At 26.9% G+C, this 22007-nt stretch overlaps 2 protein-coding genes across 2 annotated transcripts; one reads left to right on the top strand and one right to left on the bottom strand.

Moving 5' to 3' along the window:
- Positions 1–995: 995 nt before the first annotated feature.
- LOC132926249 (uncharacterized) lies at positions 996–10077 on the bottom strand. The gene is made up of 6 exons (XM_060990612.1): positions 9926–10077; positions 9810–9865; positions 5701–5799; positions 4911–5009; positions 1485–1661; positions 996–1399 (listed from the first exon to the last, which is right to left on the bottom strand). The coding sequence occupies exons 2-6, from the start codon at positions 9835–9837 to the stop codon at positions 996–998; spliced, it is 807 nt and encodes a 268-aa protein (XP_060846595.1). The 5' UTR covers positions 9838–9865; positions 9926–10077.
- Positions 10078–12285: 2208 nt separating this feature from the next.
- LOC132931736 (protein maelstrom 1-like) lies at positions 12286–21448 on the top strand. Its single transcript, XM_060997698.1, has 10 exons — positions 12286–12767; positions 13615–13743; positions 14003–14177; positions 17084–17230; positions 17868–17998; positions 18052–18193; positions 18629–18798; positions 19924–20076; positions 20371–20496; positions 21222–21448. Exons 2-10 carry the CDS (start codon positions 13621–13623, stop codon positions 21258–21260), a joined length of 1206 nt encoding a protein of 401 aa, XP_060853681.1. The 5' UTR covers positions 12286–12767; positions 13615–13620; the 3' UTR covers positions 21261–21448.
- Positions 21449–22007: the final 559 nt, after the last annotated feature.

Here is a 22007-nt window from a genome sequence, read left to right on the forward strand (position 1 = left end):
AACTTTTTTATTATACACTATTTTTATGTATGACCTGATATGAGCTTGTCTCCGAAATTAAAATACCTATGTTATTTTAGTGGTTTACTTCTGCATAGACGATTTTACACAGCTTTATTTTATAAATAAATGTGGCAAAAATCGTTATCTGGCCCTTTTTGATTGACCCATCTTGTAATGCTCTGAATTAAGATATATTTATATGTTAAATAATGTAATTTATTGTTATATTAATAAGTAGGGCTCGGATTTTAAAGCAAATGCTTCTTTTTATATATTTAAGATAAAAATCTAATTTTTATACATAATTCGTTTCACGTTAATCTGATTCGAAATAAACGAATTTATTTTTGCTTTTTTTAATATAAATGCTTTTTTTGCTTTTTTATTGCTTTCTTCAGTTATTCTAGCTGTGTAATTTTTATTTGTTTGTTACGCTATAGTAATTAAAAAAATGTTCATATAATTTATAAGAAATGTCAAAACCCGTAATAAATTATTATATAAAAGTGTTTATTTACTTAATAAGAAATGTGAAAACTCGCAATAATGACCGTGACCGTACCATTAGTGCGAAACGTCATTAAATGTAATGATTGAAATGTATAGATTATCGATCTACAGATAGCTTATGGGTCGATAGCTTATCGACTATTGCATATAGTTTGTAGATTTTAGTTTTTATTCAGTTTTATAAAATTATAACCTAATTCGTGTTAATTTTTAGTCGTGCTTTTTTTTTGATTTTTTTAAAAATAAATATGCTTCATTTTTGCTTTTTTTTAAACAATTTTATGCTTTTTTTGTTATTTATTATGCTTTAAAATCCGAGCCCTATTAATAAGTAGTGTTATTCATAAGTCGTGAACAAGAACAAAACATATATTGATTGATGGTATCGTGTTGATTTTATTTTTGACAAACTCGTAACAGATATAATTTGAAGATCCAATCAAAAAAAAAACAAAACAAAAAAATTATTACATTTTTCAGAATCATTTTCCGGGGTGTTTGGTTGCGATGTACCTGCAGTACTTCCAAATTTTATCCAGTTTGCCTGTAGTCGATACGGTGCTTGGTGAAAACCCGGTCGCAGTTTCAGCCACAGCCGCAACACTAGTAGGTTTAGCCGCAGCTCTAGCCGCAGCTCTAGCCGCAGCTCTAGCCGCAGCTCTAGCCTCACGACGTTTCACGCGTGCAAGTTGCGACTTGCGGTTTCCGCGGCGCTTTATTAAACCCGCACCCGCGGGCTTACCATTTTTGCGAATGTTGCGATAGTTTGCACGCGATTTTGGGTAATGACGGTACAGAGTGTATGGACGGTATGGACGGTTCCGTCGGTACGGTGTGGTATGAAGAGGTTTGCTGGTCTTGATTTCAGTGGTTTCCATCCGAGAGCCTTCATTGGAAATAACACAGATACAACGATAATATTATTATGATTTTTGTATTCACTGGTGTAGTTCTACGTGTACCGGGCTTACCATTGTTACGAATGTTGTGATAGTTTGCACGCGATTCTGGGCACGGACGGTACAGAGTGTACGGGCGGTATGGACGGTACATGTACGATCGGTATGAACGGTACGGACGGTACGGACTGTACGGTGTGGTCTGAAGAGGTTCGCTGGTCTTGATTTCAGTGGTTTCCATCCGAGAGCCTTCATTGGAAATAACACGGATACGATAATATTATTATGTTTTTGGTATAATTATGCTAGTGACGCTAGTATGTAGTTTATTACCTATACCGGAAAATATGGCACACCTGTCGTGTTTTTATTAGAATACATGTTACTTGTATATTTTTATTTTATTATGTTACTAGAAAGTACCTATACCTACGACTTGTGTCGTTAAGTTAAATAACGTTAAAATTGCAATAATATCTACCAAGACGATGATACCTTATTTATTCAGGAATGGCGTAAAAACAACATAAGTCGTATGAATATATATATATTATGTAATTAAATATTTAATAAGTATATTATTATGAATCAAGGGAGCATGAAACTAATTTTTAGTAAATTTATAGCATTCTATAGTATACCTACCAAGGGTTTCATCGATTCCGCCAGACTTTTTTTATACTAGACCACTATAGGGGATAAGGTATATCGATTCCGCCAGGGAATACAATAATCTTCCCGAATAAAAATTATCGTTTTATAGATTATAATTTATGGTTATAAAAGTATTATTATAACTTAACTTGCTCGCTAATTGATGATAATCTAACGTGTAGAAGCGTAATTGTCCTATACTAATCTGGTTATAGTCTTGATTTTTCCTCGTATCATTATACTTCACAATAATGAATTTCGGAATTGTAGCTGGTTAACGAAAAATAACTTAGTTATTTATCAAAATGAAAAGTTTTTTAAAACAAACTTTGTGATGATTTATGTGCCTATAAGTGGAAATGTATTAATACAAATTGTAATGCAAAAGTTATGTTAGTTTGATTTTGATATCATTACATTATAAGAAATACCTATTAGGTACTTTACAACTTTTAACCAAGTACCTATATAAAAATAATACAATATACCTACATGATAAAAATTGTTATCAAATTTATTTTGTATTTATTTTATTTTTTATATATATATAGATATTGTATTGTATTAGACTCGGAACGGAGTAATGCGAATGTATTGATTTTACAATTATGTGTGTTTTTTTGTGTCTGTTATCACGTTTTGGAGTAATAATAATAAATAATAATGCTTTGATTTTTGACTTCAGAAAAGGAAAATTCATCTAGTTGATATTTTAGGGGGTCTAAAGTAAAAAATTTTTAGTAGTTTTCAAAAGCGTCAGGAAAAACCCTGAAAAAATAACGGAAATATGGGAATTTTTACGCATAACCACTTTTTGACAAAATCAATTTTTTTATTTTGCTGCAACTAAAAAACGAATCATTGTAATTACTTGAAATGTTCACAAAATGTTAATATTAACGTTATCTATTTACTATTAAATTTTCAAAATATTTAGAATTTTTTTAAACTATTTATAAACCATTGAAATTTTCGATTTTTCTAAAAATTTTTTCTTGAAATGCCGATAAAAATAATTTGGCATTCCAAAAAATCTTTAAAATTGAATACAAGGTTTATTATAAGTTGTAATTATCGTAGTTAAAAAAAAAATCAAAAATCGTTAGTCACAATTTTTGTTTATACTAAGCATTTAAAGTTCAAATGTTTACGAAATATATCAAAATCGTGAAAATTTGCAAGGAATTTTTAAGTTAAAAATTCATAAATTTTATGTGATTTATACCTAATGTTAAAAACTCAATACAAAGTTATCCATAACTTTTCCTTGAAGTAACTGTAAAAAAAAATCCAATATAGAAAAAATTTTATGAGCGTTTGAAATTTAGTTTTTTACGGAATCGCGTAAAATAATGATAATATATTACAATTTAAATAAAGTTATACCTATATATTATATGTATAATATATATACCTATTATAATAATATAATATATCCTACTAATTATCATTGACTGACAAATCATCTCCGTTCAGAATCGTTTTTCGTATACAATGATACCTGCAGTCATTGCATTCAAATTTAACACATCCGTTATAGTGGGTATAAACGGACAGTTTGTACTATTTATTGTTTGAGTTGCATATCGCGGACACTAGTTGTAGTTTGTACGGTGATAATGAATTGGTAAAATTCGATCGTGGACGTTTTGTACGGTATGTAAATGGTGGTATCTTAATTTTGCATGTTTTTGCATATTTTGGATAAAATGCATATTATTGCATATATTGAATAAAATGAATATTATTGCGAAAAATGCATGTTTTATAGTATATTTTGTAATTAATATTTATAATTTAATATTAATATTTCGTATTTAATTCTAGGCCTGCAGCTGATTAAAGTATAAAACTTGGTTTTTTTTGTCAAACATAAATTTTCCAACTATTTTCAAACATAAAATTAAAAATATTTCCACTTATGAATGTGAATTATAAATTTTATTTCTAAATTATTTTATTTTAGTTCTCAATTATATTATATGAAGATAAACAGCCAATCACTAATGTTTTTCAATAAATAAATATTTTTTTTGTAACTATAATTTTGTGTTTATCTTATAACAATTTAAATACATATTCTTGTATATTTTGGTAAATAAAATGCATATTTTACAATTTTTTATTGCATACAAATCCTAGCCCTGATTATTATTATTTATGTTTTATGTATGTTAACATTGTTAACTACCTATGGTTTGCACTAACAAATTATGTCTAACATTTCATGTCTTAATATTTTTTTTTACTTGAAATAGTACAAATAGTAAATAGTACAAACTGTCCGCGGTTTTTATTTTTTCTGGGTGGCTGTACAAAGTGTCCTCCAACTGTTATAGTGACCTACTTTCCATCCACTTGCCCACCTTTTTTTTGTATTATTTTAAAGATGTAATTTAAGAAAAAAGTAAAAAAAAATTTTATTTATTATTAATTAAATTATAATACATATTAGGTGTTAGGTATAAATTGGTAGGTGGCGGAATCAATATAGGTCCCTACTCCCTACCAAAGCCGAAAGGAAAAAATTGTAAAAGTCATCAACATCCTATCTCTAGTGATTATTTATTTTATCATTGAACTCTCGGTATTTTAAAATCAATTAACGTTTTTGAAAATATTTTTTTTTACGTAACTTCTACTGAAATTAAAATAAAATAAAATTATAAATTTAAAAATTTTTTCGTTATAAACGTTCTAATAGTATTTACTTTTTACAATGACGACACGCATCACAAAATTCAAATTCTAAAGCTAAATATTTTTTAGATTATTTTGAATTTTGATATACATAAAATTCAAAATTCAGATGATATTTGTTTATTCAACCCGCACCCGACTTACCGTTATTGCTATCGTCTGCACATGATTCTGCAGGTAATGGTATGTTCAGAAGAAATAATTCATCGCTAGTCTTGATTTCAGTGGTTTCCATCCGAGAGCCTTCATTGGAAATAAGTAATAACACATATACATAACGATAATATAATTATGTTTTTGGTATTCACTAGTGTAGTTTGCTATCTATACCGGAAAATATGACATATCTGTTGTGTTTTTATTAGAATAAGTACATGTTACTTGTATGTTTTTATTTTATTATGTAACTAAAAAATACCTGCGACTTGAGTCATTAAGATAAATAACGTTAAAACCTGGAATAATATCTATACCAAGACAATGATAATTTATTTATACAAGATTGGCGTAAAAAGTAAAAACAACATAAGATGTATGATGTATGAATATATGTATATATTATATAATTAAATATTTTTAGTAAATTTATAATATTTTGTAGTACATACTTACTAAAGGAAAAAATTGTAAAAGTCATCAACATCCTGTCTTTAGTAATTATTTATCATTGAACTCTCATTATTTCAAAATCTATTAACGTTTTAGAAAATATTTTTTTACATTACTTCTATTCAAAATAAAATAAAATTTTTAAAAAAAAATTCTAAACTTAATATTTTTTCGTTATAACGTTATAAGTATTTACTTTTTTAGAATGACAACATGAATCTTTAAATTCAAATTCTAAAGCTGGATATATTTTAGAGTATTTTGATAAATATAAAATTCAAAATTCAGATGATATATTAGTTCATTCAACCCGCACCCGACTTACCGTCAGTGCCATCGTCTGCACATGATTCTGCAGGTAATGGTATGTTCAGAAGAAATGATTCATCGGTGGTCTTGATTTCAGTGGTTTCCTTCGAAGAAACTTCATTGGAAATAACACATAAACAACGATAATATTATTTAAAACGTTTAAAAAGTAATTTATTTAAGATGTATGTGTATTGTTATTATTATGTTATAGGTAGGTATTTGCGCGAAAATTTTAACTTTTCTAGTAATTGATGTCAATGGCCGGTGAATAATGTACATTTGAGTTTAAAACGTGTTTTTTTACAACATTTTACAAACCTGTGTTAACCTGGGTCTGTGTTAAGTAATTATACACCTGGAAAGTAGTTTTTAAATCGTTGGATTGAGCGAGGCGCTAAGTAGAGGCTACTTATTTTTTCCCAGTTCGAGCACTGTAGACCGGGTAATGACGTAATTTACCAATTTTCCTCTACCATCCGTAATATATAATATATTAATATATACCAGTGGACGGCCAGCGGTCTTTAACCAGTGGGTCGCGACCCAATTTTGGGTCACGATAAGTCTTCTTTTTAAAATAAAAATTAAATTTATAAAATTAAAGGCAAAAAATAATTTTTAAATTATTAAACATAGAAAATTAATAAATGAAAATATCTACTAAAATGTAATTTTTATTTATTCAGTTTTAATAGTACTATACTGCAAAGAATTCAGAAATTTTAGTTTTTTTACATAGCTTACGTGGGTTGCGAAAATTGTAGGCCTAAAAAAGTGGGTGGCGGTTCCAAAAAGGTTGAAGACCACTGATATATTATACTATAAATATTTTCAATTCTGTAGAAAGACATTAAACTAGACTAATGAATGAGTATAATGGATCATAAATTCCTATGACTTAAAATTTTTTAACTCGTGTATTTTTATTCAAATGTACAGCACTATTTAATTATTTTTTTTCATAGTAGCCTAGCTACCTATTATATTTTGAATATACAGTACAGAATCTCGGAAATCCGGCCGTTCAATAATCCGATACACCCAGTAATCTGGCTATATTAGCCTATAGGTACGTACCGATATGTATTTATATATAAAGTTACTATCGTAAACGATAAAACGTTAGATAAAACTAAGTAATAACAGATTAAATCCAAATAAACCTATTAGATATTTTAATTTTATTCAGTTAACGTTGAAGTACAATAAGGTTATTAATTTTTTAATAATTAATAAATTATCGAGTTTTTAATGTAATTTTCAAATTAATTTTCTTTTCAAGTAAATTTAATCTAGGTATAATTTTAAAAAATAATTATTAAATTTGACTTTTTTTTATAGTTTTATATTTTTTTTTGTGTGTCTAAATGTCATCTAATACATTATACATTTATTATTATTTATGAATTATTATTTTATTTTAATATTACTATTACACATTATCAAATTGTATGATTTATTATAAAAACATTTATTTTCAGAAAAATAAAATTCTAAATTTCTATATTTTTTAAATAATTTAATTTACAAATATTATATTAAACATTTCTCAATAGTTAATAATTTATTGATTTAACAATAAATGTATAATGTAATATGATGTTTAGAACTAAAAAATACGTACTAAGAAAAATAAAAATTATATTTTATTTTTTAAATTATACCTTATTCTAAATTTACCAATTTTGGGTTTAGAATACAAGTTTATAGATCAAAATTATTTGTAAAAAATGGTTAATTTGAAAATAATATTCAAGGAGAATATTAGAGATAGGATGTTGATAACTTAAAAAAACCTTCGTAAACATTTAAATTTTTAGTTTAATTTACTGTTAAAAAAAATTAAATTAAAAAGTTAAGTATAAATTAAAAAAATATCAGTTTTCATTGTTTTTTTTGAATATAAATTTACTGAAAATCAGTAAAATAATAATTTAAATCATTGCTGAGTAAAAATAAATTTACTTTAAAATCTAAAATTCGAGAAAAATGTTCAACATTGTTCAAAATCTACTGAAAACGACCTATAATATCAAAAAATGTCATAAAAATTAAAAAAATACGTTAAAAATGGTACAAAATGTATTCTTATCCAAAAATTTCCATAATAAATGCAAAATAAAATGAATATATTCTGAATCAATGGAACGAATTTTAGCTAAGATAACATTTTAAAGGATCAAAGAAAAATAATGCAAGTCGTTAAAATCCTATCTTTAATGATTATTTATCGCTGCTCTCATTATATAAAAATCTATAACGTTTCAAAATTTTTTTTTGTATAATTTGTAATCAAAATAAAACAATTAAAAAAAAAATTATATCTAATATTTTTTCATCATGAGTTAATGACGTTATAAGTTTTTACTTTTTTTAATGACCAAAACATACATTTTTGAATTCATATTCTAAAGCTGAATATTTTTTAGAGTATTTCGATACATAAAATTCGAAATTCAATTAGTTCACATGCACTCATAAATATTTAAAGTTTAGGTGAGCGGAGTAGAAAACCAAAATGTTGTGATTTTCCACTCCTCTAACCTCTTGCCAAATTGCCGTCTAAATAATTTTTATTTTTATTTATCGAAATTATAAATACTCTGAAAATACATCATTCCCCTAATATGTCACCGGTCCGCGACAGGAAAGTTATAAAATGTCATCGGGACTCCCCTCGTTTACGCCCGGAACAGGCTGCAGTTTACCAATTACGACTAAAATTACTTTTATGTATGGGTATATATATATATCAATTGCGCTCTAAACATTTTAGGATCAATAGATCAATAATTACAATTAAAACATTTTACAATACCTAAGAAAAATGTTAAGTTAGTTTTAACTACCTATACAATATAATGAATGAAAACACTAACTGATTTTGTTGGGAGTATTAATATATATTATGCAACATATAATATAAATAAATAAATAAATAAATAATTTTTTTTGCGTTTTAGAAGTTATTTTTTGATTGTTAATTATTCATAATAAAATAAAAACGTTTCATAAAATTTCCGATACTGTTATAAAATATATTATACCTAGTCACTTTAATCAGTAATCAATTGTCAATAAATAAGTTTTAATTTTCAAGCATTTTAGTAAGTGTTATACAAGCGAAATTATTGGTATAAATGACCCTACACAAAAATTTTATGTCGGGCGCAATTGATCCATGCCCTCGGGGCTCGGAACATTCTCGTTGTAAATCGCAACGTTTTTTATAATGTAGCACTCGCCGTGTTCGAAATTCAATTTTTTTTCTTTGTCGAGTTGATTCAAACGAGGATGGCGTTATTGGCCAGCAACTATTCTAATATATCGGTCTCTACATACCGACGAAATATATCGATCGTGTAAGTGCAAAGAGAGACATCGCCGTTCGTGTGTATCACTGCTGTACGCCATTCAAATTTTTATTAGCGTACATGTGTTTTTTTTTGTTTATACACCTCGTGCACGTCACCCCGTCGTGCGTTGTATTGCCTATGAGTAAGCCGGTGGTTTTCGAGCATTCGTTACAGTCGTCGGATTCCGATTTCACCGATTCGGATCGGATGGCAATGACGTCAAGTGATAGGGGATGAGACAGCTGCATGTATCTTGCGCGGATCAAGACAATGAATCGGACAACAATGAATAACAATAGGACAACTAACTTACCCATAACCTATTTAATGTACATTTTATTCATCTACGCCAGAACATATAAACATACCTATAATAATATAATATACATCATATGTAGGTATATATATAACACACACACACACACACACACACACACACACACACACACACACACACACACACATATCTATTATATAATTACCTACATATGATGTATATATTATATATTATTATATGTTCTGGCGTTAATCAAAAAATTGTACATTAAATAGGTTAATGGGTAAGTCAGTTGTCCTATTGTTATTTATTGTTGTTGTAATCCGCGCGATCATAACTATACTTCTCTCTCGTCCCCTAACACCTGACATATATATATATATATATATGTTAATGTTATAATATATTACATATCATGTGGTTTACCTACATTTTTTTTATTGTCCTACCTAGTAACTGTTCATAAATAATAAACAAATTTAAACTTACCCATGTTAAATGAATAGTTAGCCATCATATTTCCTGACACTAGACACTAAACACGCCTGGAACAAAAATCATTTTATTTTATTTTATTACAACAAAGGCAGAACTCAGTAGCATACTTGCTGAAACGGAGGCCTGGTACAGTGAAAACTAGTATTTACGTTGGCAGCGGGTTAGTAGTTTTGGCGTACGAGAAGCGTTCGGTTAATAAGACAGAACAAGACAACCGCTCTCTGCGTGACGATTTACCACCAAACCAGTGCGATTCGCATGTGAACCACCCCCGCCCATTGCCGGTCTAAGTGGGGCTATTGACAATAGTAATAGTAGTCACTGGACTGGTATCGAGTGCACGCTGGTCCCGCGCGACCTATCCGATGGGGATGAGTGGGGAGTCGAACTGATAGAAATATTAGTCACTGGCCGTTCTGGCCGTTTCCCATCGGTTATTGGTAAAAGGTACAAATAAGGTACATCAAAGAATGGACAGTAATTGTGATCAACATTGACAACAGTTTACAGTTTGGCCACACACGGCATATTATGTTACTAGAAGACTTATAAGATTTAAATATATACATTTTTTTTTGTAGCAATACATTTTTGTTTTACTTATGAATTTAAATAGGTCATTCGATTATTATTTGTGTAGTTATTGATTTAAAGATAAAGCTCATAATTAATATAACTACCTATTAGTAAATTATTTTAAAAATTAGTAAAAGATAAAATAGTCTAAGTTTTATTAAATAACATTGAAATAAATTTTTATTAAAAAATACATGTTAAGTAACTATTTATATTATTAATAAATAATAGATTAATTTAAATATTTATAATTGTATATTTTCTAGCTATATATATGGATCCTTATTTCTAAGTACTTCTTGTTCTCGCATGGAAATTAATATAAGCTTTGAAAAATATTGGTAAATCTCAAGAAAAAAATCAAACCATGGCCATCCATAAAGAAAATAATTTAAACTACTATTTCAAACTTCAACAATATTGGTTTAACAAACCTTGGCGCCTGGTTGGTACATAATAGTCGTGAACCGCCGCAGAGTATTCGATAATAGCAGTGCACTCTATGCGGAGAGTGTTCTGTGACAAGTGTTAGCTATTGGCGACTATGAACAAACGCCAGAGCGCGGTTATCGAACTGAAAAACAGCCAGTACTCTACCTTGTTATTACTAAGACTAATCTGCTACATATATATACAACCGAATCGATGTCTAAGCAATGTGAGGACGCCCGCAGCAGTCGACGTCAGCCCAGCCGTAAGGCAGACCTGTTTCGACAGTGTATATCAATGATAAAATATAATACCTAAAAGGTCTATAACTGAATCTCTTATAAATACCATTGCTCCATTGTGCGCTGGGCTAACGCCCAGTGACACAGGAGTAGTTCAGACGTCTTCGACTAGTTTGCAAGTACTATAACTCGTCCTTACCAAAATTTTTGCCCTTATTTCCGGGACATTTTTTTCCACTCTCCAGCTATTTGCAGTCACCGAGGATACTACTTGGTCGTAATAAATTATAAATACAGGGCGGATTTGTATGCATTTGCATATTTATTTTAGTTTATCGTATGATAAACTAAGTGAGCACAAAATTCGTCATGATATAACAATTTAAAATATGAAACTTTTTTAGTGCATATTTCGATGTTTTATTAGACATTTTTGAAATTATATACTATTGTCTATTACAATAATATAAGAAAAAATTATTTAATTTTTATAGTATTGTATACTTTGTGCACTTTTCTGGAAAAACAAAATTAAAATGTTAATTTTTTTTCTACGAAAAAATAGTAGCACCATTGATTCTCAATCCTTTCTTAAAATGGCAACTGCAAATTTTTGTGTTTTTTGTAGGTACAGCATCTGATCTTCTACATATAGTAATAATAAGAAATATTACCAATATAAATAGAACATAATATATTTTTTTGATAAAGTACAATAGTTTAAATAAAGTTAACAAAGTACCTTACTGTTTTAACCCAATTATTGCGTTGTACCTAGATACCTCATTTGCAAGGAACCTAAAAAACTTACAGTCTTCTCTATTTATTAAAATAATTATGGGACATGGGTACACTTAACTTTTATTTATTGGAGTAGTAGCTGGTAGTTTATATGCAATATTGTTCTTTATCAATATTTACTTTTAGAAAATTCGATTTTCACACGGATAAATACACCAATCTTCAAGGTTTTTGAATTAAAATTTGTAAAAACACGTGTATTATAAATAATGAATGGTCATTAGGCTAAAAATTGAACAGAAATTTATTAAAAATGAATATCTATTCTAGTATTCTAGTTCAAATTACGTCTTCCCTGTACACCTATTTTAAACGGGGTGAACCATCACGGTTTGTTTGGAACCTTTCGTAATTCTTATCACATATTCGTTATCAGACCATTTGTCGATTACGAGTCCACGCACCAAAATATTATGACAATAATACGATATTCATTTGTTTACTCGCGTTACTGCATCGCTTGCTTTAAGTTTACAACCACAGATATATAAACATAATATGTTTAGATTTCTGTGGATACAATAATCGACCGGCACTATACAGTATATTACCACAGAATAGATTAAATTTAATATCAACTAATATTACACCATGTCCGGCACACAGAATTACATTGGCGTGTCGTAGGCCTGATTGTAGATAACCGTTGCGTGACGCTAACACATAATATTATATTCTGTGGTACTACACTCACTGATAAGCGCCACCGTGCCAAATGCCAATATATTATCTTAAGTCGATCGTTCTTAGATTGTTCCTAATTAATAATTTGTAATTTTTATGTTTGATGCCCACGACTTCTGCTTTCCAATTTATTGATTTTTTCTCTTATTACTATTGTATACTGTATAGTACTTTCGTGCTTACTGTTTTATTTTACTACTATTGGAATTAAGTGAAGGTAAAGTATGAACATTAAAATATTACTGTTGAATGATTCAAAATAAGAATGATTTTAAACATTTCAATACGTGATATGTAAAAACTGACGTACACTTACAACATTTTAAATATATTGTAGCTGTATAAGTATTATACATATGTTTCGTTTATTGGGAATCTTATTATATAAAACGTAAATATCGACATCCGTCAGGGTGCTACGAACATTCTTATAAAATTAATATTATCTCCATGGGTAACCTACTTAAAGCACAAGTATTTATGCTCAAAACTTGGTATTAAAACAACTACTAGAAAAATTAATAAAATATGCTATTAAGACAGTAAATTTTCGATTTATATTGTAACCGATTTATCTATCAATACTGATTTAGTGCTTAATAATGGTTCCATTTTGATTATATATTCATACTCGTACAGTAATCTTAGTTTTCCATTAATTTATCTTTAGAAATGATTAGTATTTGTTGATAAGCAAATTTTCAGTTTTACACCGACAAAAAATTAATGTAAAACTTGACAACTAAGAAATTTAGAAACATATTTTATATAACTAATAAAATAACTTTCTAACTATCAATATGTTTTTATGTCATGTTATCTTAACTTTATAGTGTTAATTTTTATCATAAATATATACAATCTTAAACTACAAATGTTTACTTTTAAAAAGTGTAGATACTCTATCTTAATGGATGTATAGAAAACACTAGTTATTTTAAACATAATTTTATTTAATTTCATTGGTAAGAAATGTAAGTTAGTAGATTATACACTAGTTTTAAGTTTGTCTAATTAAATGTATTACTAATTAATGCAGCATTATGCTTATTGTTTTTCTATAGATAAATATGGCTACCAAGAAAAATGCATTTTCTATTTTCTTGGCTGATTATAGAAATGAAGAAATTAATAAAGGAAATAAACCTTCTAGTTTTCAACAATTAAGTAATAAATTAGCACCGATATGGAATGTAAGTAATCTCTAAATGGTATCTACTGTGTAGTTTAGGAGTGGTCTAGTTTTTACTTATAAATATATACTATTGAAAATATAATCATCTTTTTTTAAATGTTTGTATCAATTCAATAACACTAATAACAAATAACTATAACTATAACTTTTGTAAATAAATATTGTATGATTAAATATTTAATGATAGTTTGGCCACTCCTAATATGGTAAAGGATTTTATAGTCAATTTTTATAATAATTATTATATTATATTATAGTCTATGACTGATGAAGAAAAAAATAAATATAAAGTTCTTGCTCGTAAAAATAATTCAAACCAAGATAATGAAAAGCCGCTTACAAAAATGAGTGATCTACGTAATAATAGCAATGATTTTTTGAATATGCAGAAGTATTTGACCAAGATGTTTGAATTTATTCTAAATGATAAGGGTAAGAATTATTATATAAAACTGTTCTATTAAGTTCTATAAATTATAGTTAAAATATATGTACAATATATTCATTGATATAGAGATCACTCAGTTTCTCAATAGAAATGAATCTGATTTGTTTTGATACGCTAAGTTTATTAACATGTAAAATTAATAAATATTAGGTACTTGTTTGTTATCGCCCCGCCAGTACGCCGTATAAAATTTATCGCCCCGCCACTCTTGTTTGTTATCGCCCCTCTATAAATAAAAAAAAATATTTCAATGTATAATATTATTTTATTTTAATAGTTTTAAATATATAAATGTATAGTATAAAATTTAAATTCAAAAATGTATAAAATATAAAATATGTATAAAAATGTAGAAAATATATTATGAATCTATAGTTATAATGGAGGCCAGAATTCGGAAATATCTTTAAGGATAGTTTCAAATGCGTCTTGTTCTCCGAGACGTGTTCTCCACATAAACTCTGCCAAATATGATTCTAGAAAATTTCTGTTAGTTCCACGACGCTTTTTATTGCCCCATTTAGCAGAACCCCACAACCTCTCAATATGTTGGGTGTGAGCCCCTGTGTCCGGATCGACAAAATTATACGTGTGGTTTACCGTATTATGTTTGAATCCCACTTGCTGCAAATTATTGTAAGCTTTCCAACAATCTGACAAAATTATTGAGCCTGGTCTTATATATCTTTGTATTATAGGTAATAATGTTTTTTCCGATCGATCTGGTACACTGATTATAAAACACGCTTTAGTTTCCCGACATATTCCACCAAAAATCCATTGTTGTGGCAGAATACGCCCAGCATTATTTTTTCTACGCACAAATAAACTTTCATCTATTTCCACAAAAACACCGGGACCACCAATTTCTTTATTTTGATTATTTTCAAGCTTCCATACACATACCTCACGTAGATAATTACTCCAATCAACCATAGCATTTTGTCCCATATTTAGTTCACGTTTACAAAATGTTACCGAAGACATTTCTCGGGCCCAGTAGTATATGAAATGGACAATTGTGTGTATTGGTAGTCTAGAACCAGTTAGCCAATTATTAATTCTTAATCCTTTTTCCTTTCGGCAACTTCTTTTCTGACATCGCCATCGCGATCCCTTGATAAACATTATATGGCCATTTTCACACATTTCACTAACTTTAATTATACTATGTTGTTGTAAAAAGCTAATTCCAGTATCACTGTTTGAAACAATTGTAAGTAATTCAGTAAAATTCATTTTAACGTATTAAATTTAATTTTTCGAATTTCTCAGTAGTAGGTAATAAGTAAATGAAATGGTAAACGAATGCCAGCAACGAACGAATATCCTATATCATAAAAATGATAAAATGTAGTTTTCTCATTTTCTAAAATAGCTCACAAACGATTAGCAATAGTGATAAATTGTATGCGATGTACTGGAGGGGCGATAACAAACAAGAGTGGCGGGGCGATAAATTTTATACGGCGTACTGGCGGGGCGATAACAAACAAGTACCAAATATTATAATCAATTAATTTTATAAAAGTATTATTATTAGTTAAAGAGAAAATTATATAAGTTATATAAGACAAGATTACCTAAGTATAATATATTAAAATTATAAAGTAGACCCAATTGTTCTTAAAAATGTTTCTAAATAATTTGAATATCTTTCAACCATTTGAAAATTGTTATTAAAAGGTTTTTACATCCGTATATATTGTCTTCGTCGTACAAATGTACAACATAGTAAGTTTGCTTTCAGTGGAACTGATTTTATTTTGTTAATTTTAATATTACAATGAATTGACCTATTATCAAACTTAAAAATAAGAACATAATTTGTTATCTTTTGCCAATTTTTTTAGGATATTTTAGTTTTTAAGAAAATTATGAGCATTTTTATATTATAGTATTATAAATACTCATTATTTGATTAAAAATTAAAATATCGTTTAAAAAATCGATGAAAGATAACAAATAATGTTTTTACTTTTATGTTTAATAATAAGTCAATTCACTCTGATATTAGTATATTACTTAACTACATAAATTTGGTCCTACTAAAAACAAATATGCTATGTTGATGCTTGTAAAACGAAAACATTTCATGCGAGAGAAGCATCCACTTAAGTGATATTTAATTATTATATTATATTATCTTTTGTTGATACATGAATCTTTTAACAGGAGTTGATGAAAAATATGCTACTTTTTCCATCTTTTAATACAACAAATTCAATGTTCATTTTAAAACATGGGAAAAATTATTAAATAGAAAAACAAAATTTAATTTTAAGTGATTTAATTGTTTTTACTTATCAATGATATAATATTTCACAATTTTTTAGGCAAATATGCTTTTCACCGTATTTTATAATAATATGTGATCAATAAAACTAAAATTATAGTTTTGATATAATATAATATATATAACTATAAATGCAATATAATATTATAATATGAATGCAATTCATATTTCTTAAATGTATATTATGTGAATCACAAGTATCCAGTTTTCAATTATTTTGTTTATTTTCTTGGTTAATATTTATGTCATTAATTGTTAAAAAAAAATAACTAATACAATTATTTTTATTTACTAATAGTACTAGTATATTCTCAATTATTTTTACTATGAATCTAGAAAGATTTGTATACAATTTATTAAATTGAATGAAGTTAATAAAATAAAATAATAAAATAATTATTCAATATACATTTGATATGAAAAGAAAAACTTATTTTTTAAATATTTTATGTATTTTTTCCGTGTTGTGCAAAAAACTGTTTAATTTAACGGTTCATAAACATTTAATATACTAATCATAGGCTACTAAACCATGCCTCTAATTATGTTGGAATAAGTTTAAATATTATAATATTAAAGAATTTTATTTTTCAGAATTATTTGAAAAGAAATTTATTTTATTGCATATTAATTGTCATACCCATAACGGAGAACAATATTATTTTCCTGCTGAAATAGCAGCAGTAGAATTTAATTTAATAAATGGTGTTTCTCGTACATATCATAAAATTATTGGTATTTGTAAGTATTTAAAATATCATAGTAGTATTGTAAGTCCCCTATTATAGTATAATGTTAAAATTAAATATTTCACTAAGTTTTTCAATGGTATTATATTTATCTAAATCAAATATTTTTTATATTATTTTTTTTTTATTGTATTATATAAGTATTATAGCTAAAATCATTTTTATGGCTAACATTTTTGTGAAAAATTCTCGGATTTTTTTATAGCAAATTTTTTTTTAATGATACTTGATTTATTTACTGAATTACATTCAATAATTAACTAGAATTGAAGTAAAACCACACCAAAGTTAAAAATCTAAGCATTTTATCAATAGCTATGGAGTGGTAAGTATTTTGAACACAGTAGCTCAGAATTTAAAAATGTGTAGTAAATATTTTTTAAACAAAATTTAGTGAATCCTACTTTATAGTTATTTGCGATAATTGTATGTATATTTTCATCTGATACATAGTGGTTACTTACCTTCCTTTTGGAATTTGGAATTTTTCTATTTTGTTAGTGAAAACGATAATGCAAGTATTTAATATTTAAACTTCTTATACTATAAGTTATATAAACCAATAAATAGTAAATTTTTTTGAAAATAAAATAAATTTTTTTTTAAAGTAACTCAAATTATTTTTACAGCTAAAATTTACCCAAGAGGTTTTGCTGGAGGTATGAGAGAATATTCTGATCTATTTCATCAAATTTGTTGTTGGCATGACCATCCGGATGATTATCAAAATATATTATTGGAATTTTTAACATTTTTAAAGGTAAATGCAATAATTGTATAGTTATTTGTTAACTATTAACTACATTATTTTAGGATGGACAAATCGACCCTACTGATTTTCAAGAAGGCACATTGGACTTACCATATTTATTCACTGCAGAGACAGAAATCGGCATGGATATAATGAAAGCTAAAAGTAGTTTGGAAAGACTTTACTCTACGGTTTTTCCAAAAGGTAAATTAATTATAATGTAATATTTTATTTATTTAGCATTAACACATTTCAGTGTTTTTTTTTTTACTAGAAAAGATACATTTTATAAATATTTAATTTTAAAGTCAGATTTGAGCAGATTTGTGAGTTACAGAGAGATACCGCTTACCTAATTTTTAAATACTTATATCTCATAAAATATTTATATGTACCAAATACTCTAAAAAATATTCTGCTTCAGAATATGAAATTAAATGATAAAAGAATAAAAAAAAATAAAACATTAAGTGATAGAAATATTATTTAAAAAACAGTTGTTGTTTTATTTCTACTATTTAATATTTTCAAAAACAAATACATTTTGAAATAATAAGTAGTGTTTGATAAATGAATCACTCAGTATAACCTATACCTACTCTTATATTATAATACTCAAATATTTAATAAATTTTATAGATGATGCTAAACATTATAAGCCTATATTCAAAATAGGAAGTATTAATCAATTATTGTTGGAAATCAAAAAAAAAATGAATTTACACTTGGATCCACAAAATATAAGACCAGGAATGTCAGTTCAAGACATATTAGAATCTGATATGTTTGGACATGGTCTCGGCTGTATGGTAATGTTATATTAAGTACCCATTTTAATTGTCATGATACAATTTTTATTTAAGTAGGTTGAATAATAAATTATGTTTACTTTAATAACATAATATTAATAAGTGTGTATGTTTTTGATTTATCTTACTTTAATTAATAATTTGTAAACATAGTTTTAAACTATTTACAATTAAATGTAGTTTAAACTTGCAGTTCACTTTACAAATAATTTCTACAGAAACAGTATATTTTAAAATATTAAAAGAAAACATATTTCCTTTCTAATTATAAACCATGTTTAAGTTTTAAGTTAATATATGATATTATCTATTTACCATTTGTTACCATCACTAAATATTAGGACTTCATTAGACCTTTCAAATTTCCTACTGATATAAGTTTCTTAAAAATATTTTAATAATATAAAAATTGTATATAAGATGTCATATCAGTATGTTATTTCTCCAATTATTTCATTAAGAGGTATGAATGTTTATTAATCTACCGTAATTTATTTTAAAATGTATTTTACTTCTTCTGTACAAGAAATAAATACCTAATTGTTGAAATTGTTGCCATTAAGATTAATTTAGATAAAAAAAAGCACCTTTTGACTTAAACACTTTAACCAAATATACATTTTGTCATATCAATAGCAGTCTTTTTGAAATTCATCCAGGGAGGCTTAGATGCCCCTCCTGTCAATTGGCTTAAATTAAGTTATATAATTGTATTTCTTTTATAAATTGTATGATGTTGGTGATTGATTGTGGGTCTGGTCCTAGTACTTCTCCTATCTGTTTTAATATATGGCGTTTTTTTCTCATTTTTTTATTTTTGGCATACGGTGATTATATGTTTTTCTGTGTAGTCCAATCCGCACGTTTTGCATATGGGTGGATCATTTTGTCATGAAGTGATTGTGTGTAACTGTGTAATGAATGTATTCATAGTCCTATTTTTAGTCAATTTAGTAGTTTCCTCTTCCTCTTTAATTCAGTTTTTGTTTGCAATTTTAAGTAGTATTAAATCCAATTTCATAACTCATTTAAATGAACTGCTCAATGAAGAGGTACACTAAAATATACTGTATAATAAAATAACATAATTTTTTTTTATTTTAAAGTTTATGATTTATTATTTAGTACCATGAAATGAGAGATATTGCATTCAAATGTTCCAAAGCCCGTGTTATTCAGTGGATGTCTAATATTTGCAAGCATATAAGTACATATACTAGTTTACAGATTGTACCTGGCAGACACATAGCAGCTCAATTAAAAGATGGCTCAAAAATGGTAATTCAAAACCAAAATATCATCATTTTTACATAGTATAACTATTATATACTCTATTCGGAATGAGATCATACCTCGGCGGCAACCAGTTTTCATCGAGCGGCAGTTAGACAACACACCTTTGTCCACCTACCGAGTCAACTATCTGCAGGCCTGCTTTGTAGTAAAGCCACACACATGCGCACAAACTGGCCGCCGAGGTACAATCTCATTCCGAATAGAGTATAGAGTATTGATTCATCACTATATATCAACACTAAATAAGTTGTTATTATCTTGTATTTTTTATTTAAGATTATTGAAAATGCAAATTTACCATTCACCAAACAAGATCTTAAATTAATAGATATAAATACTTCAAAGGATGATATTATATTGTCTAACTGTATCAAATCATCAATTCTTGCACAAACACAACAAGTAATATTATAAAATAATTTCATTAATATAATATTATATCTTCTATGCTGGTTGTTGAAGTGTATGCATAGTAAATGTGTGTTTTAATGTGTGTTGGGATGTAGTTATAACTTTATAGGTGGGGAAACCTATTCACGTACTGGTTGAAATTGTATTATATTGTTTATAATAGCATAATATTTTACCACTAACTGGCCAATTTTAATTTCGATTAGACAGCTTAAAAAAAAAAAATCATACAAAGAATCAATATCTGACACAAAATGGAAAATTTAATGAAAAACAAAATTGATAATATTTAGTTACTGTTAATATAAGTTGATTTAGGTATCCATGCAGTATGCACTTCAAAACTAAACTTAAGTTATTCTTCCTTAAAAGATGTTCTAAAATTAATTTATGTCAGCTCAATTATTCGATTATTATATTTAATATTAATCTTCTGTATCTATGTTTTATTCAATAAAATATAATTGGTTTTGTATTATTACTATTATTATTAGTCATTGTTTTAAAAACTTAGCAGATGTTAATATTTCAAAAAAATAAATTGGATAACTATGATTAGCACATTTCATTAAAAGTTATCTAATACATTATTTATTTGTATTAGTTACATGATACTTGTGTATGAAAAACATTTGTATATTTTTCCATTTTGATAGTTGTATAACTAATTACCATTGGTTTTATATGTTATTTAAATTATTTTTATTTATTTTTAGGATTCTAGCTCAAGTGACGAAGAAAATGATCTATATTGAACATATTCATGCATTTTAACAGTCAATGAAAGAAACAGTTACACATCTTAGATAAGATTTTTTTTTTTTGTTATCTAATGTTTTATTTGTATAATAAAAATATACTCTTATTTAAATTACAATTATCTCTAAGAAAGAGAAGAATTTAATTTATGAAAATAAACAATTATTTGAATAATGTTTAATAATGATTGTCTTGAAATACTTTATGATTTTATCAAAATTTTAATTTGACTTAATAAGTTTATCAAAGGTCTGATAAGTTATAAAGCAATTTAAGTATATTTAAGGATACAATTATATCAGTACAAGTAATACCATTGATTATAAATTAGTATTTATAATCAATGGTAATACTATATATATATATTATATATACTTAAATTATCCCTTCAAAAATGGGTAATTTGACTTCCAAGTCCGTTTTACTTCTGATCAAGATTAAGCAATGATTGTGGCTGACTAAAAAGATACATTTATTACTGCTACGTGCTTAACTACGATCTAGGTAATACCATGATTAACTAACATGTTAGTTAATCATGGGTAATACATTCTAGAATATGACAAGGAAAAGCTTGGTTTATAACACTACTTGCAATCATGAGTAGACCCAGTGGTGGATTTATAGAGGGTGCGACGTGGTGATCTTGGGCCTTTATTTTGTACTACAGATATTTTTGATATAGTTATATAGTCCTACAGATATACATAATTATTCCTATTCTGACATGAGAAGTAGGGCGG

Source organism: Rhopalosiphum padi, chromosome 1, assembly GCF_020882245.1.
Source record: "Rhopalosiphum padi isolate XX-2018 chromosome 1, ASM2088224v1, whole genome shotgun sequence".
In the NCBI taxonomy this organism is placed as follows: Eukaryota; Metazoa; Arthropoda; class Insecta; order Hemiptera; family Aphididae; genus Rhopalosiphum; species Rhopalosiphum padi.